The sequence below is a fragment of the Rutilus rutilus genome, assembly GCF_951802725.1.
Source record: "Rutilus rutilus genome assembly, chromosome: 22".
Taxonomy (NCBI): domain Eukaryota; kingdom Metazoa; phylum Chordata; class Actinopteri; order Cypriniformes; family Leuciscidae; genus Rutilus; species Rutilus rutilus.
Genome location: NC_140227.1, coordinates 28063965 through 28082617, shown reverse-complemented (window position 1 = coordinate 28082617; position 18653 = coordinate 28063965). Strand labels below are relative to the sequence as shown.

Below are 18653 nucleotides of genomic sequence, written 5' to 3'. Positions count from 1 at the left end.
CAATAATGAGACACACACTGTCATGATGTCAGTAGATGTTACATAAGCACTGATGTGATATTGATATAGGCATCAGTTATCACACCTGAGCCAATGTGACAGTTATCTTATCTTAACCTGAGAGAGGTGTGTGTCTGTCACACACACTCACCTTGACCAGAGAGGGATGCTATTTTTTTTACTATCCAGAGAAAGAGAGATAAAAATACATTTAGAATTTCAGAAAAGTAGTTTAGTCCTAACTAGGTGGTTACATGATTTGGCAACAATCAAAAGAAGATCTTTGTATGCACAGTATGAATTATTTTTTTTTTTTTTTGTGTGCAAATTAGCCATGTCAAGTCTAATAACCATGTCAATTTTGTCTGTCTCTAGATCTCTATTTTGTGGCATCGTGCTGGTTATCACCACCCTCAATGATCCAAAGTCACGTTCAACATAACTTTTACTAAACATAAAATATAGAACTAGACAATGTTGGACCCTTAAACGTAGGGTAGGTAATTTTTCGGAAAGGCTAACAATAGCAAGTTAGCTTTGAAAGCATAAGATCCCACCCTCCTTTCAAAGCGTCTACAAAGCCACGTCTCCTCCAAAACACATGAACGAATACAGCAGGGAGCAAACAAATCGTCATGACTACCTCACGTCTCAGAGCTAATAATAATGAACATAAACAACTTAAAGAGCACTGATCTGTACCACCTGACTGCTGAAGATTCATTTCGGCGTTGATAGTGTAGCAATTGAAACGCATAAATTCGAGTCACAAACCGCTCAGAGTATGTCACAGGTCATCATCTCTTCCAGATTACCGTAGTTATGGTGTAAGCACATTGTTTTGGTTCATGAGGAACAGGCGGCTGCTGTTTCGGTTGCGGTGCTCAGTGACTGACGTCTGTCTGACTCATAGCATGAAACGTCCTGATGACGTGAGATGTCTGCGTGAGCAGGTGCATGGAGATATGAAAGTACATACGCAGTCAGGCAGGTAGGACATCGTATCATTGCATTCAGACCAAATACAATGATTGGACAACCATTTTATGCTCTTAGGCTTTCCACAGACTAGATATATACATATAAATACATTTAGACCACTTAACATAGTGATTGCTTTTAGGATGTGAAGAGACTTTCAGCCAGGATAACAGAAATGTATCTGGACAAATCACCTACCCTGCTTTTAAGTCATGCTAACAAATGTCTAATTGTCATTGCACAGAAATCACGCTAAACTTGTTCTTAAACAAATTTCTTTCTTTCAGCTTGAGGTGTCAACATCCTTAAGTGTTGAGTTTTTATTGCCCTTTTGTTTATTACTTGACTCCACCTGTGGCACAATTTTGCATAAATATGATACTCTTCTATCTGCAGCAATCACAATCATTGTCCTCTAATCTTCAGTAGAAGGCAGTTTAGCACACACTTGTCTGTTTCCTCTACCAGCTCTAAACAGAAACTCCCACAGAGTAACCAGTGTCATATCGTGTCAGTCGAGCTGTCAGATGTTACAGTTTTGTTTGATATGATTTGACGGACAGTTATATTAAATCCGCCATGTCGTGTCTCAACATGTCATTTCCAAATAACGCATCAGCGGAGGGACACTAGACAGGCTAATATACTCGACATCAAACCCCTCATATGGTTATAATCCATTCATGAAGTCAAATGTCCTGACCGGACATCAGTTGCGCCTTTTGATCCTATTACTGAATCCTATTTATCCGTGGCAGCATGTCATCTCTGTCGTAGATTATGAAGCAATTGTGCTAGCTGTGTCAGTTAGGTAGTTAGTGCTGCTGATGTTGTCTCATTTCCTGTTCCAGTGGTCAAATGAGCTGATGATATTATAAAATCTGCTACTATTTCTAATTGCAGTATTAGTTTTATACCTACCTATTAAGTAGTACAAGCTGATTTTGCGGATTTTTTGCTAAACTTCTTATTCTGAGTGTTTTGTTGCATGTTTCTATGTGGTTACTGTGGTGTTGGAAGGTGGTTGTTAACTCAAATTAGCACACCCCAAGGTCCTGGGTGTGTTTCATTCTGTAGTGGTCATCTCTGTTTCTTTCAAAGACTTTACTGAGTTCCTGAGGGTTGAAAGGCATGTCTATCATTATTATTTTCCCTTTCCAGTGCCCGGCGAAGACATGCCTTGTGCTGTTTGGATCACAGTATCTATGATATTCTGGCCACTAGATACAGATATTGTCCAAGAGTGTCAAATCCTACCCTTGGAGGTCCACCTACCTGGAGATTTTAACTCCAACTCTAATTAAACATGCCTGAACCAGCTAGTCAATATCTTCAGGGTTACTCAAAACATCCAGTAAGGTTTATTGGAGAACTTTGGATTTAGACTCTGAAACGTGGCTCTCCAGGAGGCTAAACAAGCTAATCAAGGTCTTCAGGGTTACTTGAAACTTCCAGGTAGGTTTATTGGAGAAGGTTGTACTGTAGATAGACTCTGTAAGGTGACTCTCTGGGAGCAAGATTGGGCACCCCAGATCTTACTCCTTCAAAGTAAGTCTATGGGATTTCCCCCCCTCTACTTTATTGGACACATGGTGTGTAAGTGTGATCACTGAGAAAAGTAATAGCACACCACACCTCATTTATAAGCAGTAACACAAGTTACATGTATGTACAAAAGTGAAATACTTGGGATTAGTAATTTGTTCACATCCTTCTCAGTATTGCAAGCAACCTGCTGTTATGTCTTGTCTTCTAGTTCACTTTATTTTCTTCATGTTTTCACCTTGACATTCTTCATTATGTAAAGTAATGTCCAAATCTTCTGATATAATTACATAGTCAGTAATTGGTTCATTGTCTTTCCCAGGTGCAAGAGTGGTTGTGTCTGAACTGTCAAATGCAGAGGGCATTGGGGATGGATATGGAGACGCCACGGTCGAAAAGCCAGCAGCAGATCCACTCACCGTCCCAGCCCAGCAAACCTCTACCCCAACCTGTATCCCAGCCTACGGCACCCCCACAGACCCAGCCCCAACCCCAACCCCAACCTCAACCTCAACCCCAACACCAACCTCAACCTCAATCTCAACCTCAACCCCAACCTCAACCTCAACCTCAACCCCAACACCAACCCCAACACCAACCCCAACACCAACCTCAACCTCAGTCCCAGCCTCAGTCCCAGCCTCCCTCAGAAGCTAGGAAATTGACCTTTCCTCAAGCTACCCCTCAAAGCAAACCTCCTGCTCCTGGCGCTGTTCCTCTACCAGGCATGGCCAAAGCCCCATCCCAGCCTGACCTCTCCCGGTCAGGGCCTGGATTCCAGCCTCAGGCCCCGCGACAGGACCAGACTCGCAGCGCCGGAAGTTCCCCATCCCGCCAACCTCCTCCACCAGAACAGCCCTTCGGGAAACTCTTCGGTTTCGGCGCTTCGCTTTTGAACCAGGCCAGTAGTTTGATATCAGTGGATCCGGTGCAAACCACACCGCCGGCCCAACCACCTTCCTCCCCCAAGCCTCCGCAGAAGCAGCCGGGACCCCCCGGGCCTGGGCCTGGTCCAGGTCCTGCAGCAGGTGTTAAACCTGCAGCCCAGCCAGTTCCATCACGGCAGGAAGTTTCTCCAAAGCCCAAAGTGTCCTGTCCACTGTGTAAGACTGAGCTAAACATTGGAGATCCAGCCAAGACCCCGAACTACAACGTCTGCACCCAGTGCCACACCCAAGTCTGCAACATGTGCGGCTTCAACCCCACGCCTCACCTGACCGAGGTAAGATGAGCTTTTTTTTTTTATCTGGGCGATTGTGTACTTTTGTAAGGTTTTACATTTTAGGTCCTTGGTATCAACTTGCAGCATCCAAGTATCTGATGACGTTGTTGCATCAGTTTAGTTTCATTTGTTTTCTCAATAATTGTTGTTTGACAGGTGTCCAGAGATGTTCTTTGGCAGATTTTTGTCTGACCGGTTATAGTATTATTGAAGTCCACAATGACACTCCTACTATGAATAACCAAGATAACTCTTTACCTTAGGCTAAATTTCATCACATAGTGAAAATTCTGAGGGATGTAGGAACTTTTTTGTCATGTTGAATGTTTTTTGGAAAGTGTATATGACAGCTTTGTGGTGGTTGTATCGGGGTCAGACTAGTCTTTAGTTCCTGCTGCTGTAATAGGGTTTTCTTTTTTGAGACTAATCGATTTACAGATATTGTGTGGCCAAGGGTTAGTTTAGAAAATTATATGGAGGCGTATTATGATACGGTTTTCAGTTTTCAAAGATCATTGATTGCATAATATGATATTGTACATAGTGTCATATTAATATGGTAATATGTTATTTGAACGGGTAGCTTTTATCTGTAACGTTGCATATTGATTTTTACAAAAAAAGGTCTAACTATAGATCATATTTTATAGACATGTTTGACACTTTGACATGTCTGACATGTTCACTTGAGGTCAATTCGGAGCAGTAATCTGTTCTTATGAAAAGTGAGCTTTAGTGGCCATTTCAAAATATATTTGAAAAGTAGCCAGATTTAGAAAAGATTCTTGACCTTTAAGCTACCAAAGAACTGTTGAAGTGAGTCGATAGACAACAACGTTTTCTTTTTTATGCAAGCCTTCTTGATTGAATGGAAGTCAATAGATTATCACAAATGGCATTTTGCATTTGAATGCAGAGATTCTGGTCAGAGTATACGATGTATTCATATTTTAAGGATTTCAGATATATGCAATCTATTTTTTAATGAAATAATGAAATTATAATTTTATATTTTTGAGCTGTACCTCCACTGAGGTTTACTGATATAATTTCCTCAGATGCTGGTTGTTGCAAAGGTTGTTCGCAACAACGGCGATGCAGCTCTGAAAATTGAAGGCAGATATTTTTCATTACATTATTGATATCTGTATGAGGATATACATCATATTGAGAGAGTCTTTCCAGACCTTCATCTGTTTTCTTTTCTCTTTCAGCCTGTGAGGAGCGACCTTAGTCAGAGTATTTCTGAAAACTCTTTCACATTTGTATCACCTGTCTTGATATCTTTGAAGTCGTTCATTACTGTCGAGCTAAAAGCCATCAAATGGCTCACTGCCCCTCAGGTCAACAGACCGTGAGCGCACAGATGGTTTCATTTCCTTCCAATAAAGTAACGATCCTCATGCAAATTGTTCTCATTGATCGCTTTTAGGCTACTTAATTCAGAGGCCAGCTAAGTTGACCCTGCCCTGTTAGCTGTGCTGGAAAGTTCTGTCATGACAGAAAGAAAAGCTGGGAGTGTTTGCAGGATAAATATGCAAATCAGGCCTGATTGAATGATGGCAGTAATAACAAGCTTTCAGGGAAGTGTTGCATTGTTTTATGAGCTCACTCAGTCCTTACATAGACACAGCTGTGAAGTCATTGCTACGGGATAATCTTAAGAGAATACCATCGGTTGTCTTTCTCATGATTTTAAGAGGAAATAAATGGTTACATTTAACATGAAAGGGCATGTGCAACCTATTTTACTTTAGAGTTTGGATTTACTGTTGACTTTAAAGGATGTTGGCAGCAGTTTCTTCTCTCATCTGACCTTTTCTTCTGACTAGTTTGACCCCTTGTGGCATTGATGCTCGTATCAAGGCTAATATTAGAGGTTTACCTGATGTTACTCTGTCCTTTTATGAATATCTTATCTTATCTTATCCTATATCTTTGAACATATTCCTGCCATGCTGAAAAAACACTGCTTAAACCAGCCTCTTAGCCTGTCCAAGCTTGTTTTTAGGTGGTCTAGTTGGTCAACCAGCTTAAACATGCCTGAAACTTCTCAAAAACCATCAAAACAGACCAGGGTCAGCAAAAAATAATATATTTTTTCCCTTTGAATCTGAATTTTGACCGTTTTTTTCTTGTTTGAAGCATTTTTCAGAAAACAAGATTTAATCTTTGTCATTTTGCTCAAGTAAGTTTATCTTGATTTTTACATTTTTAGATGTTCGTAGATCTTTTTATTGGAAAACAAGACCAAATTACTGAGTAAGAAAATCTTTTTCTTTTCAGTACAGCTAACCATTTTAGGCTTGTTTAAGAGTCCTCCCCTCCACACACATGCAATCTAGACTGATGCTCTAACATTTATAAAGTGAATACCTTCAGTCTGAAACATAGTGAGCTGCCTACACAGAAAACATTTTAAGGCATAGATCTATTCTGATGCGAAGGCTGTGCCAAATAGTAGGCACACAGAATAAATCGTTGTTTAAATCAATATTTTCGTCTAGTTCTTTAGCAAAAAACATCTAAACATCCCTAAAACAAGATCAATTGACTTGAGAAACTAAACAACATTAGATAAGACTTGTTTAGTACTTGGAAAGGGGACAAAAATACTGAAATCCAATGCATTTAAATGCCATCCAAGATGGCAGATGTAGATAAAAAGCTCATTTTAAGTTAGAATACACAAATATTAGGTGAAACAGTCCATTTTAAGTATTTTTTATGAGCTAATGAGCTAATAATTTTCAGTAAGACTGCATACATTTGTTTAAAATACCACTTTTTTTGCTAGTTAAGGATCTTTTTGTACTGTATATAGAGAGTAACAAATAAACAGCGATTTTTGAAATATCTCTTTAAACACGTGTGATGAAGCCTCTAGAGGCCCTTCGCAAAACCCTCGTCATATTTGCCACATATTTATTTATATCAGCCAGCGAAAACTAGGTCTGAATAATATAGGAACAGCATGTGGCCTAGATGGCAGAAACACAATTAGGGTGACAGACACTTACTGCAACTGCAACACAACCAATATACCCTAAATAAAACACCATAATTGGCATATAACTTATTTTAAAGCGTAAAAAGCTGACAAAAAATCTGCTGCACTTTTATTATCTTCGCCATGATTCTATGATTTGTGTAGTACTGCCAAAAATATATTTTTACTAATTTATATCTGAGATGACGTCACCTCACTGAATTAAACATGCTGGATGAGCTCATGTGGCAACATTAGCCAGCTACCGTTTAAAAGATTTATTGTTCTGTGTTGCATACTTTCACATACTTTAAAAAAACAATTGTAAGCATGCAGTGTAAACTTAGCAGTATGAAGAAAGAACATGGAACACAGCAATGATTACTCAAATGAGTCATTGAATCATCTTTTGAATGAATTTACAGTATTTGGTAAAATGACTCTTATGGGCTCTCCATGCCAGATAAATATTATAATCCTCTTTTATCCATAAGTGGCAATTGGCTGATTTTTTTTGCGATCCAGTGAGTTTGAGCTTAGACTGAGTTTGCCGTTTCGCAGGCATCTTCAGAGCAAAACAACTGCATGGGGAAAAGTGTTGTGTATTTTTAAATCACAGACCTAGATATTCATAATGCATAATTTATCCTCACGCCGTAGACCCTGCTCCATATTCATTTGGTTGAGATGCCATTTTAAGATGTGTGACTATGAACGTATGCTTGTTTGTTTGGATGTGCTATCATGTGGAGGCAAGAGAAAGAAAGCAGACATACTTGTTCTATGAAACGTGAAATTCAACTGCAGTTTGTAAATGTTTTGGGCGGCATTCTGTATTCTGTCAGAAATAAAAGGTTGAATCAATGTTTCAAAGCCTGACATGTCATATTTCACTTCCAAAAGGTGATTTACCAAAAATACCAAAAGAAAAAAAAGAAATACAATTTAATAATTTAGAAATGTAATACTGTAAACCTTTTTTTTTTCTGAACCATTATTTTCATGACAATTAAGTATATTATTCCCCAAATCACAATAGCTAATTATTAAAATTAAAATATTTATATAAAAATAAATTGGTTTAAATATATGATAAACATATTATAAATATTGAATATAATATTAAACAATATTACATATAAAAATAATTGTATTAGAGTAATTTTTTAAAGATGTTCATGAAAAAAGTCTTTATACAATTAAAACATCCTGCAAATTTCATAGCTAAAATGTCCTCCTCATTACAAACAATGCATTTATTTAAACAAGCTCTAAAAACGGCTAGTTTTGATATTGTGGCATCTGTGACGTCACACTTGCCAATACATTTGCATATGACTGCCTCCAGAGCAAGACATCGACAAATAGTTTTACATCATCACACCATAGGCTCCGCCGACTGGCATTGAGTCGCTCAACAGCTGACATTTGCTCACTGGATGTAAAGCATTGCATCAAAAGCCAATAGAACCCATTATAATCAAGACGCTGTCTACACTGGATACAGTATACAGATGTGTGTTCAGTTTCTGACGTACTCCACACACTTGAGTCTAATGGAAGAGTGAAGGAATGTCAGAAACAAGTGGATGGCTTATTTTAATGGCGTCCCGGATCGCGTCGGAGGATTATATGTTTGTTTGGAGCATTTTGTTTTGTAAAAGAGGCACAGTGTAATGGAGAGTTCGCAAATAAACTTTTGTTGAAAGATGAAGCCATAAGCAAATGATGTCATAATGCTTTGTCTGTAAATGGTGTTTTTTATATGTATAATGGCCGCATACTGATATGTGCTCATTAATGTATATTTACTTCTTTCAAGTAATAAAGTATTCTCGTAAGTTTATAATCTGCCATTGAAAGTACATACGGGTGAGGGGTTCGAATGCCGGTCGCCATGTCGCCCCTCCATCTTGAAACTACATTAGCCAAAGAGGGACATACCTGTAAATTCAGATGGAATGAGCTCATGAGGAGCAAAGATTTTAAAACGGACGCCGAAGTTACCTGCTTTCTTCTCGACAGGTAATTCAGCCTATTTGTGTAAATTCGAAGTTTTATAGTTGCTTGTCTAACCATAGCATGGTTGTGCATAACGCCAGAACGACCTCTAGTATAACTTGCGTTACTTTTCCTCACGTCAATGGTGAAAAAGTATTGTTTACCTTGTAACATAAATCTGTGCTGCGACGGATCACAGGTGATAGTTCTAAAGGCGCAATTGGACGAAGTCGAACTGGAAGCCATGTTAATCTTGGAATAATACGGCCACCGTAGGAGTTAAAACGCCCTCGAAATTGAAAGGAACAGAAACTAATATTCACTGGGTAGTCATATACAATTTCACCGCTAGATGGGGGAAAATACCACACAGTGTAGCTTTAAATGATGTTTTATTAACAAGGTTCGGGAGGAGCAGGTGCAGATAATTAACCCAATTAGCACAAGTGGAGATCAATCAGTAATCAACTCAGGACAATATAAATAACAGCAGAACCCACCTCTGTTCCTTGACAGTTTATTCAGCATCCCACCTCCACCCCATCTCCTCACTTTTAGTTCCATCTCCTCACTTCTAGTTCCATCTACTCTTACCAACGGGGGGAGTACTCTGGGTTCGGGCAGAAATTCCGAGCTCGGAGCCCTCCACCCGGACAGCACGCCAAATACGCATAACCTTTACCGTAATAATTATATGTAGTTGTGAACTCGTGAAAAACAGATCATTTCAGACGGAGGGTCAGAATGAAGGTTGATAATAATAGTTTTCCAAATATATTTGTTGTTGTTTTGTGCGTGTGTGTGTGCGTGTGTGTGTGTGTGTGTGTGTGTGTGCAAAAAACTTAAACATTATAGCCTAAGTGAATCTCAAGGAATATTAAAATAAAATAAAAAAATCCATGTCGTGACCTTTTTTAATCTTCATGTAGAGAATGAAGCTTATTTTATGCAAAATATTATTTATTTTCTTCTTTATTTTGAAGTGAAATGTTTTTGTGACCCAAAAGCTCAATTTCCATATATTTTTTCCTTTCTGTATATCGTAGAATAAGATTGGTACCCTTAGCCTATGTTGATTTGATAGCCTGTTGTCAGTGTCCTTTATTTCTTCTAGAGCTGAATGTGTTTGTGTGTGTGTGTGTGTGTGTGTGTGTGTGAGAGAGATCGTTTCTCATCAGCGTTTTGATTGTGATAGCCATGTTTCGCTTCACTTGTGTTCTGAAATTCTCATTCCAGACCTTTCCTTCAAACATGACGCCAACATCTCTCCATTATTACCAATTCCAGCCTGTAGTGCTTTACTTCAGGCATTTTGTGGTCTGAAACATAAAGTGGCTTTTCACTGTGCTCTGTGGATTCCGTCTGTGCCGGCAGTATGAGATCACTCGATTATTCGGAGAAACCATGAGTCAGTCTGAGCTTTTAGCTGCTCATAAATTCATACGACACTGATCTGAACAGCTGCATATAAGCGCTCCGGATGCTGCAACAATGATGGTTATAGTAGCTCTAAAAGACAATGCAGTGAAGAATTGTGTCTACTTCCAGTTTAAATAAGATGGTGGGTGGGTGGGTGTTGTTGTAGTAGTAGTAGTAGTAGTGATGATAAAAATGAATCCAGGCATCTCCCATCATGGCTAGTTGTTGTGATTCATCAGCTTGCTGTGAGCTTGAGTTCTTACTCATGATGAAGGAGGGAAGAAAGTGAAGCTCATGTCATTTTGGGAGGATGTTATCATTTATTTTACACTGTGCTCAGTGTTTGAAGTGGGGGAAAATGGTGTCTGAACGTGTTGTGTTTGCATATATTGTAATAATATATATATCTTGGCATAAAAACTGTTTTGGTTATATCATTTTGTATTGAGTCTTAAAAGAGGGACTATATACATTAAAATTGAAGTCTTAGCACATCAAATGTAAGATTAATAACATTTGTGACTATCTGTATTTTCATATTTCTATAGGCCTGATGTACATTTTAGCATTAGCTTTCTGCATATCCTCATACTCATATGAATACCAAAAGGAATGTGATCTTTATCCACATAAAGTTAAAGCTCTTTCTCTTAGTAAATCCTCAAGAAGCTTACAGTATGAAAGGTTTGGATTTAGATCTTTGTATTACATTGAGTGGCTGGACTTGTACATGCTGTGTATGTTAAACAGGTTTTGTTAGAAGCCTTCATTGAGAGGGTTGTCATTCAGAAGTGTTTCATATTAATAAACATATCTGAGTCAAATTTCATCTGACAAAATGAAGAAACTGCAATTTATTTTCTATATATATATATATATATGTATATGTGTGTGTATATACATATATATATACATACCCCCAAAAATTACTTATGTAAGTATGTTATTTTGGGGGGATTCATGAAAATCTTGGTGGGAAATGTTTAATAGTTATGTAAAAAATGACACGCAATTGCAAAAATTCTTAATGCACCAAAAATAGCTTTTGTTTTTTGTCATGCAAAATATTATTTCTACATTTTTCTTTGACATGCAGAAGGCATGCTTTTATAAAAAAAATTGTGTAAGAAAACATTGAGCTGTTGCATTGTGTGACTGTGTATACTCATATATCTGATTACACCATCCTAAAGACCTTCATCTTCTATATGTATGTGTGTGTGTATATGTCAAAGTGTGAGTGAACTGCTGAGTAAAAAAAAAGAAGGTATGGCCTATCAATAATTCAGAAAGGGAGAGCACATTATAAATAGTGCATGATATGAGAGGCAGAGAGAAAGTTTGAATCCATGTGTCAAACAAGGCCTGTGAGAGAGTCAGCTTGTGTGTGTGTGTGTGCGTGTGTGCTTGCATCCAGGGGATATGATGTTTCACCTATGTCAGGGATTTTCATTTAAAACACACGGCCAGTGTCATCAGATTAGATGTGTTGCTTTTTTTAAGCATGTCACATTAGTGGAATGTATATGATATGTGGCCCAGTAAGAATCAAGGTTACATTGTTCACAGAAAATAATGGATGCTGTTTAGAAAACTAACAACATATATTTGTATATACTTTCTATTAAAAAAAAATCCAGCACAAGAAGCCATTCAGCAAAATAGATTCAAAATAGATGTTTTCCCAGTGGCTTTAAGTGAGATGTCAGTGTGCAAATATGAGCTTGTAGTCCCGAGAGTGTTTTACAGATAGACAGTGAAGATTTCGAAAAATAGAAAGATATGATTCTGTAATATGTCCAGACTTGGAGCTAAATTCATAGATTGAAGCAGTCAGAAAGATAGATTTCAGATATTATAATTGTATAAGTAGTCATTTAGCAGATCATTTAAAGCTTCTTACGTTGACAATCCCCTGGTTTAGTTGCTTGAGCGCATATACGCCCGATAGCGTATGGATCAACATTTGTGGGTTCAAACCCGCTGCAACCTTTTGATTACCAGCCCAAATTTTGACCATTAAGTTAAAGATGTGAACCTTCTGTCTTCCATTATTCACAGAACAGCAGTCCTGCCCCCCATTGGTTGAGCCAGAATTTGACATGTCGGACTGCTAGTAAGTCTCTGTACAATAAACTTGGCTAGGACTCCTCTGAGAAAGTATTTTAACATCAAAAAGTGACATGCTTGACCTTTAAATAAAGTGTAGATCAATAAAATATCCCCCAAAACCTTCTTCTTCTCTCATCTGCTGTGTTTCCGCAGTAAATCTCCCTTCAGAAGAGCTTAGCTAGTGTGTGAAACTCTGACAGACAGCTCGTCATGTGCAGCGCATATTAATGAGTCTGGTTGAATTTAATCCTAATCCAAAGCAACTGGACTTGTTGTACTTGAGTGGCGGAATCCCCATCATTTAAACCCCGCAATGATGTGACATCATGAGATGTGCAGTCATAATCTCTCGTATAATAACCGCCGGATATTTCACACCAATTTGCACCTCACTGAGTCGACTCCCTCAGGGAATCGTGACTCTCATGACGCCCCGGATATTTTGAGCCTAACATTCTCAAGAAGGACGCCTGGTTGCTGTGCTTCTCTCGTTTTGCAGTATCGTAGCTAAGCACACAAAATGGCAGGTCTTTTAATCTAAAATGATTCTGATCACTCTAGTATATCTAAAGATGAATGGTATCTAACAGCTGGTGATAATAAAACCAGAGTGTCTTAAGTGCTCAGTCAGCAAAATACACTTGAACTGGATCATTTACTTAAAAAAAAAAAAAAAGACATTTCAATGTGTTCTAGAAACTCTTTGTGCTTTAAAAGTGCTATTTAATGGAATTCCCTAGCTCTTTTCACTGGCTCTTTTCTCATTACAGTTGTACTTTTATTTTACATTACTATTTTTTCCACTCTCTTTGTGACCCTTATTAAATAGGCTGTTTTTGTTGCTTTACCTTAAATAATTATTTATGTAAATGACATCTTTGGACAAACTCTTATAATACCATAGTGTACAATCCTCCCTGTGTCAAGTTGATGAAAAAAAGCGCTGATACAGTATGTAAATATAGGTGGTCTTGTGACATCATAACCATGAAGGTTTTTTTAAATAGGGATCTTTGCTTTGCTTTGCTTTGTAAGTCAATATGGTCCAGTGTTGATTTGGAGCCCACTGAATTTCATTTTATGGATAAAAACAGTTGAAACAGTCTTGAAAATGTAATATTTTGTGTTCCACGGAATGTGCTTATTAGATAAATGCGCTCACATTTAATGCACATTAGAAATCTTTATGATTAGGATGTCACAACCCTGAGCTCATTAAAATATGACCCTGTTCATATTCAGTTTTCAGCAACCTGGCGGGGATGGTATTATGCATTTCACATGCAAAAAGTTAACCAATCAAAACAGACATCATTTGGTACTGTACGTTTAATCATGATGTTCAGAGAGAGAGGGGGTGGAAAATAATCATGAAAAACTACATTTTAACCACTTTGGTGCAAACATGTTGTCTAAGGTTGGCCCTTTAAGTTAATTGCGGCAATATTATAAGGCTCCCTGTGAACATGAGTCTGCAACACCGGTGGCCAAATCCGCCATTCCAGCATGAAGTCTCTCTCGCCCTTGCTGTTTTACATATACAGGCCTCTTTACGTCATTTCTGCCCCTTAACCAGGTTTAAAAAAAGAAAAAAAAACTTCATTTACCCTGCAGGGTTGGGCCTGTGTTAACATCTATATGGACAAATGAGGAAGAGTTTTGTGTGTGCATTGGCCTGTTTCTGTGAATTGCTCTTCAGGTATTGCTGTGTAGTTTGAGTAGTACAAGTGGTATTTTAGTATGATGTAAGCATGATAGCTTTTAGCTACATGCCAGTTTGTAGCTGCTAATTTGTTGCTTTTGGTCCCTCAAAACTGTCCTTTGGCATGATAGCAGACTCAGGGACAATGCATGCATGTATGTATATGTTTCAGCGTACTGTGCCATACTGGTTTATGGCGTCCTTACAAGCCATGACGCTCCCATTTGGCATGGATCAGTTGTTGCATTGCTGGAGAGCCAACTCGGACCAGATGGCCCCTGTGCGAGCGTAAGCCAGGCAAAATATCACAGGGTGCAACACCAGACATACGTAATACACATTACAAATATACTCACAGACCTGCGCATATTTATACATACCTGTTTGTAGCCGGAGAGATTTGTGTCCGTTTTCTGATACCCTTTTGTAAGCAAGAGGATGAAAGTACGCAGCGTGATTGGATCGGCCCTCGGGGCCTGCAAACTTGATAAGTGACCTCAGGGGATCCAATAGGATTAGCTGAGTACAACACAAGAGAAGAGAATTGAATAGAATGGTGATTTGTAGTGTCACTGCTCACATTGATTTGGCTTGTTGACTGGATGGTAGCTAGATAACTTCCTGCGTTCCATTTATTTTCGTCAGTAGGAGCACTTTATAATAAGTTTTATGATTGAACAACAGTGGTTGGAAGGCAGCATAAATTCAGGAATTTAAATGAATTCATCTTATTTTTCTTCTTCAGAATTTTCTGCAACGAATTGCTCTGTTTTCTTACGCAACCATAGAGAGTGCTGCAGTGATGATGTATTTTTGTAGGCCAACCCGTATTTCGCATCACCCTGGTTCCCTCGACAAAAACCCAATAGGATTTTTCCATTGGCTTCGGATTATTGCAGAAAATAAGCTCTGTGACCAACAAAAGTTCATGATTCTGATGAGTTTCCCCGTTCGGCTGATGAGGTTTAATGTCGCTGACAGCCTCTCTCGACAAGTAAAAGCTTGAATAAAATCACATTACTGATGTATTTTATGTTGTAGAGTAAAATGTCAAAATATCTTGAGCTTGTGTTCACCACAGACTTTATTTCAGGCATTTAACCAAAAAAACCCATTCAGAAAACCCATTGACTTCAAGACGATGGAACCAGAAATGCTAAAATGCTAACTCGTTTCCAGGTTTTGGCCTACAAAAATGTGTCATCCACTCTATTTTCAGTCTTTATAAGCGTAGACTTAGAAATCTTCCTTTGACTTACATTGTTAGAATGCTTGATGGTCAAAGCTAACAATATTTACATACTTGATTGCAATTGGTTCTTTTTTTGCATATATTTGCATATTTAATTATGATTGATGATCTTTTGTATCCCTTTTTCTGCAGAACTCAGAAAGCTGGCCAGATTTACTCAGAATTGGAGCACTTTTGAAATATTTTGGCTAGTTTCATTTTATTTCAGCCAGAATATGATGAATATACTGTAGTACTCTCAGCCAAGCTTATTTAAAAGTAAAGTGCAGAAAATTCAAAGAAAGCCTGCAGATTCTGTCTGGACCTCTCTATCACTTTCTATCCATTTTTCCTCTACATCTATACATTTCCTAACTATCATTTAACATCAAACTTTAAAACTATTATTTTTCTACCTTGCAAGCAATATAATTCAGTCACGTTATATTAGTTAGGTGATGTGTGTCATTCTTTTCAATATTACAATTTTTCCTGTCCCAGCTTAATATGCAGAGATAACTAAAAGTCGTGATTTCACAAGAACTGCTGGTCAGTCAAGCAAGCATTATATAATATATAAGAGTTATGAAGTGCTACCCAATCTATGATTAATATGTCAAGTCTGGCTGTTGGATTTGACATGGATCCATTTGCAAAGTTTAATTAAATGTAATTATAATCAACATTTATGCAGGCATATGTTCTAATAGTGAGCAAATCCGTTAAATAAGAGCAACGGATTAGATGTATTCATCAAAATAATAAGCCGATGACTGTTAAAGGCCAAAACATGGAAATGCATAAACCCACATACTGAGTGATCAGAATTTTCAGTGACTCTAACAAGATGTTGCATCTGACAGGTGGGCGATTGCATAATGAGAACGAGGTGTGAGCAGAAACCATGGAAGCCTCACAATAAAACTGGGGTGATTGTGTGTTGAGGTTTCAGAATAGCTGGAACATAATACAAAAAAGTGGCATTTGCATACTTTTTGACTCAAGTTTTGGCATCTCGTGATTATTTTAGCTGATTAACCTGCAGAGGCGATTCTCTTCGCCGTCTCTGTCAAAATGTTTTTTCATTTTCCATTTTGTGTGCTGCACTCTTCCTACTTGTAGAGACAGTATCCTTCTGCCCCAGTGTCTGGCTTTCTCTCTGTCACTCTCTTTCTACTGGGAGGCTTCTTGTTTGTTGACATGTTGATTGAATTGGTAACAACTCTTGGCAGAGCGGGTCGAGATGATGTTTCGGCACTGCACTGGCCTCGCACCTGTGTGGCTGCTCTTTCAGTGCTAATCATGGCCGGCTGGTGGTGTGTGTGTGTGTGTGTGTGTGTGTGTGTTTGCCCTAGGGTCGAAAATTAACTTTTTGCCAGAGCTTCCAACAGCAGATGAGTGGACACAATTTTCAGGCCATTACACACTGGATTTTTTTTTTCTGTATGAAATTGGAACCATTTTCGTTCTCCACTTTCTTTTCTGCACTTAATTGTTTTATTGTTTTGAGCATGCCATTTATTTTTAAATTAAGAAATGACATTAGAGTTCAAAAGTTTAAGGTCAGTGAGTTTCTTTTTTTTATGTTTGAAAGACATCTCTTGATAAAAAAAATACAGTAAAACCAGTAATATTGTGCAGTATTATTACAATAACCATTTTGTATTTGATTAAAATGTATTCCTGTGATGGCAAAGCATCATTACTCCAGGCTTCAGTCACACATGATCCTTCAGAAACCATTCTAATATGCTGATTTGCTGCTCAAGAAACAATATTTGATGAATAGACAGTTCAGCATTTATATACTGTTACTTTTGGTCAGTTTGATGCATCCTTTCTAAATAAAAGTATGAAGAAGTATTAATAAATAATAAAAAAAGAACCAACTAAACATTGCCTAAATTCTTGTGAAGATTTTCTGTGTTTGGCTATAAACTTTAGACTTTATTTATACTTTATTACTTTGCGTTTTTTTAAACATTTTTAATGTTTACTATATTTTTACATTGACTTACATCCTACAGGACCACCACTTAAATTCATAGAAATTTTTATCCATATGAAATTGCAGTTATTTATCTTCACATTTGTGACAAAAAGTGCATGTCATTGTGTCACTTGTCTGAAAAACGTGAAGACCTATTGTGATTTTGTTCCTCATTTTCATTTTGGTGGCTTAATGTGAGACATTTTCTGTATTCTGTACATGTAGTTCTGGAGTAAAAATCTTTTAGGCTGGAATTAACTAGGCCCTACATGACTTTCAAAATCAAAACAGATTTTACAACTATAGGCATCATACACGTGCCGAATTTGTAAATGGTTACAGAGGAAAACTTTTTTAAATGCATACACATAGGCCTATTAACTAGCTTAAATAGCTTGATTTAGGACAGCCGTAGATCAGTGAAACAACAGGGAGTCAGCACTGGTTTATCGTATCTTTACGTTACATTACTGATAGCAAATCATGCTAACACGTTTCATCAAGCTCTGTTGTTCCCAACACTCGCACATTCATACATGACGGCATCCTTACTGACCATCGGGTTTTTGCTGTGTAATCTCATTTGCAGTTGCATTTCTCTATATCCGCCTGTTCAGTCACTGTGGCGACTCAATTATTTGAAGCATTTCAGGCCTCCTGTCAGAAGCGCTGTGATTTCGTGGGCTGGTAGAGTAACAGCCTGTCTGAAGGTTGTTTATTAGAGTAGCACTGCTTCACAAAATGTGATTAAGTGAGGCCAACTGAAAGGCAGAAGGCACTGAAGTAAATATACACTGGACATAAAGGGAACAATAACTTTATACAGTGAAAAATAGATGTCGAGGTCACCGTAAAATCAAGTCTGGAATTTGATCGCTGCAAAACCAGGGGTTCTTGAAACTGATGGTATTTGGAGCTCAAGCCGAGTGATTGTGTCTGCTGGAGTCTTGCTGCGGACTGCAAATTTGTGAATGCGCTTTTGGCAAGAAAGAACCCCACCTCCGCTTTGTGATTAAAGAGCTTGATTCTGCAAGGCAGGCCAATAAAATATTGATAGGGAGGTTCAGCGGCGCTCGTCCCTAAATCGTTAACATTTAACGAGTTTATCACTGCTTTCGATATGAGATCCTTGATCAAGTCACCCAATTTCTCCCGAATGGAGGCGGGATATGTCACTTCAGATTACCGTCTTCCCTTTTGTTCTTTCTGCTGAGATATTCTGGGAATTATGTGGCACCAGTGTTGCGGTAAACAGTCCGGGAAGCTTAGAAATCCAAGTTTTAGGCCTGGTTTCACAGACAGGGTTAAGCCAGGGTTAGACCTTAGTTAAAATAGGACATTTTAGTAGCTTTTATAGCCGTGTTATCATGTGACACTGAAGATTGGAGTAATGATGCTGAAAATTCAGCTTTGATCACAGGAATAAATTACATTTTAAATATATATTATTGTAATAATATT

The 18653-nt window shown here is 38.1% G+C and overlaps 1 protein-coding gene across 2 annotated transcripts in view; it reads left to right on the top strand.

Moving 5' to 3' along the window:
* The window catches only part of bsnb (bassoon (presynaptic cytomatrix protein) b), an 88412-nt gene that overhangs the window by 30028 nt on the left and 39731 nt on the right, over positions 1-18653 (top strand). For both annotated transcript variants that reach the window (XM_084395719.1, XM_084395718.1), the window contains exon 3: positions 2849-3748. In XM_084395719.1, the coding sequence (XP_084251845.1) occupies positions 2849-3748 (900 nt within the window). The remainder of the gene's footprint in view (positions 1-2848; positions 3749-18653) is intronic.